Source organism: Oryzias latipes, chromosome 22 (genome assembly GCF_053564925.1).
Source record: "Oryzias latipes strain Hd-rR chromosome 22, Olatipes_Hd-rR_3.1".
Taxonomy (NCBI): domain Eukaryota; kingdom Metazoa; phylum Chordata; class Actinopteri; order Beloniformes; family Adrianichthyidae; genus Oryzias; species Oryzias latipes.
Window position 1 is genome coordinate 29,525,260 of NC_136258.1, and position 12,241 is coordinate 29,537,500.

Below are 12,241 nucleotides of genomic sequence, written 5' to 3' on the forward strand. Positions count from 1 at the left end.
ACCTAAAGTCTGTTTTGAAATTAGGCTCCCTCTGCAACTTAGTTTGACCCCCCCCCCCCCCCCCCCCCCCCCCTGTAATACGAGTCTAGAAAATTCATGCATGTTTTTGTGTGTAAAATGAGCAAATAAAAATAGGGCACACAAAAGGAAGTCCTCAAATTGTGGGTTTTTTTTTTTTTTTGGGGGGGGGGGGGGGGGGGGGGGGGGGGGTTAGGAGGTTTTTAGTGGCGCCCTTCATACCACTTGGTGCCCATGAAATAGCCCTCGGTCTCAAAAAGGTTGGTGAACCCCGCGTTAGCATAATGTTGGATTTTATTGCTCGTATATTTTGTGAGGCTAACCGCCAGGAAAAGCTCCGCCTCTTTTTTTCTTTAAATCCTGAAGAAATGACAACGATTTCTGAAGCAGCGAAAGCCTCGTTCCTTCTGTCCGTACAAACTTTACCCACGACAACGGACCAATCATAAAATCTCATGGAAAAACTCTGAACATCAACAACTTATGGAACTTTACACCGTCTGCAAATAGATCATTTCAGTACCAATATTACAAAACTACCGTATTTAGTCACCTACAGTAAAAAAGGACAGGACTACGCCGCCTGCTGTAGCCTCTCATCCAAACGTCTCCACAGTAGCATCAATAATCAAAGCTATAAGTCATCACAAAAAAAAGCCTCTGCTCTGACGGTTGCGCTGCAGACGGCTGCGCTGCAGACGGCTGCGCTGCAGACGGCTGCGCTGCAGACGGCTGCGCTGCAGACGGGCCTTCAGCAGCTTTTCACACCCAAAAGCTGGACGTTTCTAGAAACACAACAAGGTTCTGCCAGAGCTAAGCCACTAAGAAAAGCTTCCCACCAACATGGATGAAGGTTTGACGCCAACACGGCGTCCAAAAACACATGAAGAACTTTAAATTTAAAATGACAATAAATAAAGGAACATAAACGTTAACATTCTTAGAAACATCTGGCGCTGTCACAGAACCATGAGCGGGTTCAGGGCTCGGTTCTGGACGGATGAAGGTTTCATACAGACCTTAAAGAAAAGCAGAGCAACTTTCCCTGAACGTCTCATTTGACAGAATAGCAGGATCCTGCGGATCAGAACCGTTTTCTTCAGAAACCAAAGCACAGGAAATGGATCGAAGCACCGTTTCTGTCTGAACGCATGAAGGAGGTTCAGGCCTTAAGGAGGATCGCAGGAGGAGGAGGAGGGGGGTGCAGGTACAGACTGGCAGGATGAAGAGGGAAACAATCCCCTGACTTTGAGGGGGTGAGTCCTCAGCACGTGGAGCCGGTGGGGTCGACCTCCCCAGGAGTGTAAAAATCCGGGATGGGAAGGCCGGTGTGCAGCGTGACCTAAAAACAAACAGGAACACATACATGTGTCTCCAGCAGGGGGAGCTGTTGGCCTCGTCCTAACCAGCTGAGATGCAGATGATGAAGACTATGGGGGGGGGTCTTGTTTTTACCTGGACGTTTCGATTGAGGCTGACAGCGGGGTAAAAGGCGCCCTCCAAGCCTTCGAAGGCCACCGGACCCTGCTGCTCATCGTTGATGAGGAAGATGAGGATCCTGCGGCTGAAGTCCAGCAGCATCCCCACCGTGGACCCTTTGGCGATGCCGCCGTCGGTCCTGGAGCCGCAGGCACAGAAGGAAACGTCTTTAGATCGACCACAGAATAAACGTGTTCCGCACAAATCCAAGCGACAACGGTGTGATGGAGGAGAAACAGGAATCACATGACCCTCAGTCATGTGACTCAACTGCTGAAAGGATTTTTAACAGTCTATTGAGCAGACAGATGCACATAAATATGTAGAACTTTTAAATGACGCTTTAAGAATCCTAACAAAAAAAGCAACAAATCTGTCACAAAACGCTTAGAAACGTGGAAATGCAGGTGAAGAGCACATGGTTATGGCATAAACGAAGAAAATGTTAAACAGCTGGAAGGGATTCCAGCCTCTGTTTTGCTGGTTTCCTGCTTTAGGTTGTTGTGAGTTCTAAGAAGCTCGTTTTCTTATTCAAAGTTTGATATTTCAGGTATAAACCTCTAAAAAAGCTGCATAAAAACACGGGTCTGGACCTACAGATCCTAGATCTCGTGTTTCTGTTGGTGAAAAAAGTCTGTCGGTGGGACGAATCAGACGGTGGGAGGCGGGTCCATCTACCTGTTGGTGTGCGAGTTGTTGTGCATGAACCACGAGCGGTTGTTGTCCACATACATGGCCCAGGCCTTGTCGTCCTTCCCCAGCATCACGTCCTTCACCACGTCGCCCCGGGCGATGCCGAAGGCGGGGTCTGGGTGGTTGTCGTAGCGATCGATGGTGATTTCCCAGTAGTGGACGCCGCGGGAGAAGGCGGCGTTTCCCATGACCACCCGGTCGTCGTAGCTGTTGCAGGTCACGGTCAGGTTGTCGTTGGAGAACAGGATGTCCGGGTGAGCGGACGAGGGGTCGAAGGTGAACCAGGCCACTGTGCAGCACAGATGAACGGAGGGGGCGGGGTCAGCACTGAAAAGGTCACAGACTAACGACGGATTCGTGCCGGTTTGAACACCACACAGGTCTGGAGCGGTTAGATGAGGGGAAGCGTCACTGGAAGGAGAAATCCTGTCACTATCACAGAAACTACTTTATCATCTACATCCTTACACGTTCACCTCTATCGTCTAGAACGTTCTGGCAGCAGGACGCCGAATTCCAAAACATTCGCTTCAATAAATCACACCTTGGAGCTCCGCCCACTTGGTGCCATTTTCAGGCTCTAAAGGCCAGAATGTTACCCCAAACTATGGGATCCGAAACGCAGAATGTGGAGGAAGATGAAGGTTCAGAGCATCTCAGCCGGATTATTATGGTCTGTCGGCTGGAAACACTGATGATGTTTATGAAGCTAAACTTTGATTAACGTCAAATCAGGATCCGCTTAAAGTGAAGGAAACGTCAATAAAGGTTCATGGTAAAATATTAAAGAATAGAAAAGAAAAATAAACTATAAACTATAGCAAAGAAATCGGAAAAAAGCAAAATAAAAATTGAATAGAAAAAAAAACGTTTAAATAAAGAGAAAATTTAAAATAAATAATTTTAAAAAATGTACATTTTTTTATTCTATTCTATAAATTTAAAATCAGTTTTGAACTCAAAGGAATATTGTAAACTTAAATTTCAAAAATTGAAACAAAAAACTTTTTTTAAACTATTTTAAATTTGAAAGTACACATTTTGACATTTTCAATATTTCGTTTGGTTACAAACATTGATTTGAAAAATATCAATTTACAGAAATACTGAAGAGTTAAAATAAAAAACTATGAACCTAAAACCAAATGAATCAAATGTTTCTTAGCAACAGCTGCTGTTTTGTTGTGTTTTTGTTTCTCCTTCTTTGCTTTCCGTCCCTAATTTAAACTTTGAATTCAGAAATGTTTTTTTTTCCCAAAAATGTTACTTGAGGGCGGGGCTTTGAGCCCATTGGCATGATTGACACCTGGTGACGTGTCTGTTGTTTGGCGCCCCACCCCAAAATAATATTAGGATGAAGTCCAAAAACAAAAAGTCTGAATCTAAACTGTAGATTGAGGAATGAAAGCAAAGAGGGAAAAAAATGACCGAAACTACAAACCAGCAGCTGCTTCTAACTAACTTTATTTTCATTTGGTAACAGATTTAGATTTGTTTTGTTGTTGTCAATATTTCCTTCAAATCTTAAAAAGTTTTTTTTAATTTGAAATGTTTTTTCTTCTGGTTCTTCCTGCACTTTGAGTCGATTTTCTCTAAATGATCATTTTCATGTTTGTCTGCCGTCTGGCCTCCACGGGGTTCTAACGGAGAACGCTGCCCGCTGTGGTGGAGCGGAGATCCTGCAGACTCAGACATGTCTCTACTAGTCTCTAGGGTGGAGTTACCCCTGGGGGGGTATAAACAGGGGGGAGCTGTTGTTATTATGGTCTCCACTGGACGGTCACGCCTGCAGTTTTCCTCCACGTGTGAGGAAGAGTTTCATTACCCGCTAAATTTCCCCAAAGAAAAGCGGCACTAATGAGGCGTTTGTGGCGTGGAGCCCACAGCGCAGCCAGCTGCCCCCTGCAGAGGGTGATGACATCACTGATGACACAAGTAGGGGGTGGGGGCAACAGAAGCATCCATACCTGCGCCTATAGACTGAATGTCACATGGTGGGAGTCCAGCTGAAAGGTGAAATGAAGGGGGGAGTAGAGCAGGAGAAAGGGTGGGGAGGCGAAGCGGGGGAGCAGACAGGAAAGGGGGGGGGGGTAAAAAAGCAGATTGGATCAGGGAAGCTGCTTCACCCCTAAAGAGCAGAGCTTTTTTGAGAACAAAGAACCGGAAACATCGGAACACTGCTGAAGACAACCAGGAGGTCAGTGAACGCCTCACCGTCACCCATCTGCCTGAAGCTAACAGAGGTCAGAGAGGACGAACCTCTGATTACTGGACTCAGCTAACGATTAGCACCGGGGGGCTAACAGCTAGCATCCTCAGGAAAAACTGGAATGAGTGAGTGTGCCCCCCCCCCCCCCCCAAAAAAAGAAAATGGTTTATTCCAGCTCCAACCAAATGAAGTCAAATCAGTCACTATTTTAGGCGATAAAGATGCCGCCATGTTGGAGCCAGACGTAGTCAGTAAGCAGTGATCGCTCCGACTCAGAGTTTCTATGGCAACCACTCTCACCAATCAGGAGTGGGCTTGTTGAAAGGCCACGCCCCACTTAAAAAGCAGGCTACACCAAATCTGTCAATCAAACACTCGACTGTTGGTAGTGGGGGCCAGCAGGCTCCACCCACCTTTATGGAGGCATCTTTATAACTTGAAGAAACTGAACTACAGAAAAAATATCCTGAAAAAAGAGAATTATCAAGAAGATGCTAAATAAAGGTATCCGATCCAGAACGGTTCTTCTGACCAATAGAACGACTGATTAGCCGCTGTTTATCTCTCTATAGACGAGTTTGGCTTCTGATGCGCTGGAGGATCCAAAGACCACCAGAAACCGGTAAAACTGCTTCTGTCGTCTGACCAGCGACCTTAAAGCCTGAGTCGTTTCTGCGCCTCCTTCTGGACGTTTAGCTCCACTGAAGGATGAGCTTCCCTGAAAACAGAGCAGCATTACGTAATCAAGCACATGAGAGGATTCTACGGCTCTAGAACCCACGACTCAGCAGAGCTGCACTGAACTGAACTTTAGAATCCTTCCAGAACCACTGAGAACCTGGATGAACCTTTCAGATGCTGCCCTACTTGAAGACAAAGCTGCAGCCCGACACACAACATTTATTATTCTTCAGATCTCCACCAGGATTTTCTTCAAAGTTAAAAGAAACCGAATCTGTGATCAAACAAAGTCATCAAACCCGAAACGTCAGAAGGCTTTGAAGACAAGATCTCATTAAAACAAACTTATACCACGGTCCGGGTGAATTCTCCATTCTGATTGGCTGCTGGGTGTACGTTAAAAAGTGATGACCGCACGCCTACAAAAGACGTTCCGGTCACATAGCCTAAATGTTCTGGATCACAAACAAACCTCATCTTCATCATCTGGACAAAAACAAGCGGGAAGAGGCTGTCTGACAAAAACTACTGTTTTGGTTTATCAATATTGAGCTGATCTTTATTTTAGAAAATCAATACAGATTAAATCCATTATTAATTTTCCTTTTCTGTAATTTATTGTATTTTTAGGCAAATAAAACTGATTTTAGTTTGCTTGAAATGTCAGAAAAATCACGATTTTACAACTAAAAGTTCCACATTTGTTGGGTTTAAATCAGTCGTTCTGGAAAGACGCTCCTCACAATCAAACAAAAATAGTTTTGAATGGAAAATTAAAAGATTATTTATCAATAAATCCCATTTCAAATCGATTAATCAGCATCAGTCTGCATGTTTATCAAGTGTCCGTGCGTCTTTGTGGACTTTTGAGGCTAATCGAGTCTGAGATGAAGCTGTTTTTCTATAAAATGACTTCTAACCATCTTTCTTTCCTGATTTACATAGTTTTTTAGTTTTCGTCATCTGATGTCTTTTTGCTGAAAACTAGAAGAGAGATTCTGCTCTGGAACAGGTGACCGATCCTGCTGGATCCTGCTGGATCCTGCTGGATCCTCTGTGTTCATGCTTCAATAAAGAGACTGAACGTGAGGAAGAGGAGGCTGAACGTACTCTCAGAGGTCTGCATGATCAGCGTCTTGCTGTACTGGCCCACTCCGCTGGCGTTGAAGGCCTTCACCCTGGACCTGTAGGTGCTGTTGAAGTGGAGCCCGTCCACCGTGCAGATGGTCTCCGTCCCCACGTACACTTCCTGTCAGGAAACACAGCCCCTCCTGTTAAACCCCAAACCCTTTTGTGAAGCCGGCAGGCTCGGCTCCCGTGGATCCTGAAGGGCTGACAGTCTGAACGAGGGAGCGGGGGCGCAGCGGCCCACGCCGGAGTATAAATAGATCTGGAGGCACAGCTCGCCGGGCTCAGCGTGGAGCCGTGTGGTGAGACGCAGTGAGTCAGAGGAGGAAGAAAAAAGATGCTTCCTGAGAAAATATCAGTTCAGGAGGAAATGCAGGAAAGGCTGCGCATCCATCAACACCCTGGACCTGGATCTGGATCTCCAGGCTGCAGATCCAGATCCAGAATCTGATGAGAGTTCGTCCTCTTCAGGAACAGAAGGAAGGATGGAGCAGAATCCGACCAAAAGTCTCATCCGGGCAGCTGACGAATGGAAGAAGATGTTCTGGACTAACATTTGAAACCTTTGGCTCACCAGGCGGTAAAGGAGAAAGCTCCACGACGTCACATCAACTGTCAAGCATGAAGGAGGAAGTGTCATGGTGTGGTTCTGCTGGATCCAGGTTTTTCTGCGCTGCTCAGATGTTCATCCAACAAGACGAAGACCCAAACGGGAACCCTGGTTCTACCAGAACCATCAAAGGAACCAGAAGGTGACCCTGACGGCATGGAGGGGTCTGATCCAAAAAAGAAACCTTCAGGAAGAAAACGTTTACGGGACGTTCTGCAGGAAGCCTGAAGGGAACCTTCTGGAGAACCTTTGACTGACAGCTGCAGCTGTTGGAAAAACAAAGCCTAAAGTGGGTCGGCCAGTTTAAACAATCGAATGGGCGGGACGGAGAACATCCAGGGGTCCGCCCACCCGCCAATCAAATAAACAATTATGGAGGCATTTAAAAAGGCAAAAGAGTAAAGAACAGGAAGAAAAGTTTGTTTTTGAGGGTAAGATGACAAACGTTTGCAGGTTACACCGGCAAGAATCCGTTTTTTTTAGTGTTTCTGCATTTCCATGTTTTTCTTCGTCATGTTTCCCTTTTCTCTCGTTCTATAATATTTGTGTTTCTGCAGACGGACGTTCCTGACCGGACGGTGGAGGAAGAACGTGACGCTCTGAACGGGGATCATGTGCTGCAGCTTCAGCCGATCGCCCGACTCTCTGCGCCTCCTGGGCGTATCGGTCGGCCCCCAAACAAAGGAGGAGGGGGGGGGCAGTGTTTAAAGAGCTGGGGGGGCTTTAGATGAATGGATTCCTCTGAATCCGTGAGGGAGATGCTCTGAAACCAGATCTCACCTCCTGCAGGAGCGTTCCCTGTGAAAGGTCCGCTGTACAGACCGCCACGTCACATGACACTTCTGGAGACCGTGGGGGAGGGGGGCCGAGGCCCCGGAAGAACCGGTTCTTGTCCCAGAACATGCCGGGAATCTGGTTTTAGTGTTTCATGTTGATTCAAAGGGAACAAACCAAAAACCCACCCGGAAGGGTCCGCCGTTTCCGTCGTCCAGCTCCAGAATGTATCCCTCCACGGCGATGGTGGAGAGCGGCGGCTGTTTCCATGACAACGTGGCGCTGTTGTTCTGAGTGCAGCATTCCTCCAACTGCAGTATGGGGGCAGCAGGGACTGGGGGGGGGGCAAAACAGCAGGCAGGAGAACAAACCGGTGAGACGAAATCAACATGGAGGCACCGCCGTCGGTTCTGAGTTGGACTTTACCGTAACCAGACTAGTTAACAGTGATCAGACTAGTTAACCGTGACCAGACTAGTTCATCATAACCAGACTAGTTAACAGTGATCAGACTAGTTAACCGTGACCAGACTAGTTAACCGTGACCAGACTAGTTCATCATAACCAGACTAGTTAACAGTGATCAGACTAGTTTTTACAATAACCAGACTAGTCTACCGTCATTAGACTAGTTTTCCATAAGTGCGTTTTGGTAATTGTTCTTTCCTTAACCACCACACCGAGTGAAGAATTTATTCAGTTTTTCAAACATTCTCTACCGTTTGGTTGAACCGGCGGTTAGAGGGTTCGAATCCCTAAACTGTCTTCTCTTTAACGGCTCCAGAGCTTCACCTTTCATCTGCACAAAGTCCAGCTGGTGGATGGTCTGCAGGAGCGGCCCGCTGTCCAGGGTCAGGTCGAAGTCACTGGTCATCCTGGGGGTGAGGGTTCCCTTCCCCCACTGGCCCTCCGTCATGTGGACCCTCCGGATCAGCGGGTCGGAGATCTGGGAGAATGCGTGACAAACGGATCCAACTTAGACAGACAAAGGCGGCGTCGTTGCCAAGGCAACAGTGCTGATTTTCAGTCAGTGCAAAGAGTTCCCTTTCATTTATAGTACCCTTAACCCCCCCTCCTGTTTGTCCTAGATGTGGGTGACCCCTGACCTTTAGCTGGGCGCCATCTCTCAGAATTACAGACTTTCCTTGTAGTCAGTTTCATCTAAAAACTGAGGCTGTTAGGAATTTTTTACATTTTTACTGAAAAATATTCATCATCTTCAGAATAAATGATGCGGTTCCTCTCAACCGGGGGGGGGGGGGGGGGGGGTGTCATGCGTGTTCGTGTTCTTTGCGTGTTTTATCCGTACTTCTTTCCTGGTTTTAACATGGTTCATTCGTGATCCAGCGGGGAAAGCTGAGTGCTGACAGTCGAATGTCATTGGCTGATTAACAAAGAAACGATTCTGCTAATTGAGACGGTAACGGTGAGTTTCCGGTCCCAGAGGATCAGCCTCTTTACATGACAACCAGGAATCACAAAGATCTCCAGTGGGTCTTGGTCTCACCTGCAGGAATCCACTGGGGTCGTTCTCCTTGATGACCTCCAGGCAGTACTCCATGAGGCCCGTGGTCTGACGGAGCTTGACGGTGCAGTGGGAGATCTGATCCCGGACCACCTGCAGGGAAAAGCTGCAGATGAATCCCAGAACCCAAGAAGTGACGGACAACTCAGATGAGGAGGCATTTCTGTTCCCTCTGGTGGAGGAAGAGGAGCGGACACAGGAGGAAGATCTGGCGTCAGCAGATCCAGTCACAGACGTGAAGGGATCGACCGTCTCCCACCTCCTCCATGCCCCCCTGAGCTTTCTGCACATGCTCACAGCTGTCTGAATTCCTCTGAATCCGTCTTTTTCTTCAGCAGAAACTGACGGATTCCATGGGAATCCCCCCCCCCCCCCCTGCATCTCAGATCTCCGCTCTGCAACACCAAGAAATGAGCGGTGGGAGCCGAGGTCGGGGTTGCTAGGCAACAGAAACTTCACTGCTACCGTCTGTGATGCTTGGAGGCAGAAAGGAGAGGAAAATCCTCTGCAGCCGCACGGAAACCCGAGCTTCACGTTCACACGATAAAACCGAACCAATAACGCCGTTTCTCCTCTGCAGTCAATCAACACCCAGAGAGTTCTCCTGGTGCACATAGGAGGGGAGGAGGAGGTCTTCATCGCTATTGGAGGAGCGTGTCTTCATCACACCTGATGCAAGAGGCCTGCAAGCAACTAATGAGGCCGTGGAGAAGGTCAGGAAACGGAGGTGTGGTCAGAACGAGACGACAGAGGAAGAAATGCAGCATTTTCCTGGAGCTCAGCCTCCTCCTGCTGAGAGGAGGTGCAGAGGAGCAGGGCTCCTGAAAGCTGACTTCTGTTTCAGCAAACAGGCTCCTCTTCAGAGTTAGAGGCATTCAGACCAGAGCAGGGCGTGAAGCGGACTTCCTCGCCACGACGTTTCAGGCTGAATCTCAGCCTCACAAAGGCAAATCCTTTTTTCCCCTTTAGCTGTAAAAACCGGAACTTTTCCTGTGGGGATCCCGGGAAAAACAGAGAACCAACTTCAGACATTTGTCAAACGAATGTCATGAAAGCTCAAAAACACACCTGAGAAGTCAGCTCATGCTGTTGTCATAGCAACCAATTAGAAAAGCCTTTAGTGAACCTTCTGCAGAGAAAAAAGCATGCATCGTCATTTTTCAGGACATTTCACAAAAAAACGGATGACTGAATTATTCAAACGCGAGTTAATGATTATTTACTACCACTGGTTCTGCTAAAGCTGAGCTTTGGAGCATCTTCTGAGTCCGGAGCTGAGATGCTGACCAAAGACACGGCGAAACAACCAAGATTTGAGGTTCTTTAGTTAGCTTTAGCCCCACAGGTTGGGGCTGAGGGGTCAGAATGGGAAAACAGCAAACAGCTCATCCACCAGCAAGTTCAAGATCAGAGTTTTTTCTCTATTAAATATGGCTTTAGAGGCAGAACTCAACTCCTAAAAACCATCTTTTCAAAATAAAAGCGTCCTAATGTCAAGAGCTGCTGGTATAGGACCCAACATGCAAGAGAGCAGGTCTATTAGCTGAAACGTTTAAAATGTTTAATAAATACAGTAGAACATGATAAAACAATGGGACAACAAAAAGAGAGACACCCCCCCAACAGTAGGTGACAGTAGTCCCGCCTCTTTTTGGTGAACCTTCTTCTGTTTAAAGTGCTTTATAAATAAAGTTGAGTTGAGTTGAGTTGAGTTTCTGGAACCGGCCTTAGTACAGTTCAATGTGATCTTAACTGGAGCCACAAAGCAACCAACCAGTTTTTAGGGTCAAGTGGACCCGGGTACGGTACGGGTGTGAAGGCATCCTCAGGAACAAAGCTGCGTCCTGATTCTGTGAAACCTGGAATGTTTTCCTTTCCAGTTCTGATCAGCTTCACATGTTTCAGAGCCAGGCAGCGTTTACAGGAGTCTGAACATCCAAGAATCGGTCTCATTAGATCCAAACTCCTCCAGCCGGTATGTGACGCCCAGAAGCTCTTCAGACGTCCGTCAGGATTCTCCACATGTTGATGGTCACGAGGTTCCACCCGAGGTCTGAGGTGTTTCTTCACGTCCTTAAGGTGCAGGAACTGCTTTGACCCTCTGCTAAGATCATTTCCAGGACCTAAGGGACCAGCAGGTGAAGTTATCTCCACGTGACTGGATGGACTTCTCAGAGGAGCGTCCCAGAACCCTGAACCCGCCTCGCCTCGCCTCCGCCGTCTGCTTGAACAAACACTCCAGATGAAACGACGCTGACTCATCCGGCGAAGGACTTCTTCTCTGCTCCTCAAACAAACCCAACGCACACTGGTCGCCATGGAAACCGTGCAGCTTGATTGTGAGCAGCTTTTCTGCCTCTACGGAAGCCACAACGAAACCCGTCACCTCGTTTTCAACCAGACAGAACGTCTGAACCGTTTTCCCAGCAGTTCCCACAGCTGAGAGGGAGGGCAGTAAAAACCTTGTAATTTAAGATTCCAGGAGGACAGAAAGCATTTAGAGCTTCAAATCATGGAAGTATTTAAATATTTAAGTTTTAGGATCAATAACATTTTCTGCATTTGTTGCTTTCTCAGCAAAAAAACAGCCCCCCCAATTTGATTTTGATGTTTAAAAACATCCCAAAATGTGGAGGATGGATCCCACAGGCATATACTAGCGATGCCTTCAAAGACGAGGCTGTGCGTGGACGTGTTGGCGCCGCGTGCGAGCGTGCTCACACGTTTCTGCGTGCACATGCTGCTCACAGCCCGCCCACACGCGTGAAAGTGGATTCTGCGCGGCGTCCGAGCACGAAGGTGGAGGCAGCAGATCCCAAACGGAGCCGACTTCTCACCATGATCTCTGCGTGCTTCACAGAAAAACCCCAGAGCCACGCGGAGCTGCTGCTTTCAGGGTTCATACATGTGCAACAAAACATGTTTCTGCATCAAAAGCGTCTCTTTTCAGCTGATACCTTCTGTCTGCAGATTAAAACATCGACAGATTTGATTCTGGTCATTTCTGCAGAGAAGAAGCAGAAAAACTCATCCTTCAATCTGTCCAACCTGTTTTCTGGACCTTCATCATCAAAAAAGCAGTTTCAGCTGAAAGAACCAGTTTTTTTCTGGTTGATTCCAGACT

General features: G+C 47.4%; 1 protein-coding gene across 2 annotated transcripts in view; it reads right to left on the minus strand.

Moving 5' to 3' along the window:
* Window positions 1-283: 283 nt before the first annotated feature.
* Window positions 284-12,241, minus strand: part of trim9 (tripartite motif containing 9) — a 23,895-nt gene continuing 11,937 nt past the window's right edge. Inside the window, exons 4-11 of one of the 2 annotated variants that reach the window (XM_023951645.2) lie at window positions 9,100-9,210; window positions 8,385-8,538; window positions 7,781-7,926; window positions 6,191-6,329; window positions 4,158-4,196; window positions 2,176-2,479; window positions 1,474-1,636; window positions 284-1,360 (exon numbers count right to left, since the gene is read on the minus strand). In XM_023951645.2, coding sequence (XP_023807413.1) covers window positions 1,283-1,360; window positions 1,474-1,636; window positions 2,176-2,479; window positions 4,158-4,196; window positions 6,191-6,329; window positions 7,781-7,926; window positions 8,385-8,538; window positions 9,100-9,210 — 1,134 coding nt within the window. In that variant the 3' untranslated portion in view covers window positions 284-1,282. The remainder of the gene's footprint in view (window positions 1,361-1,473; window positions 1,637-2,175; window positions 2,480-4,157; window positions 4,197-6,190; window positions 6,330-7,780; window positions 7,927-8,384; window positions 8,539-9,099; window positions 9,211-12,241) is intronic. The other variant, XM_023951647.2, reaches the window with a different exon arrangement.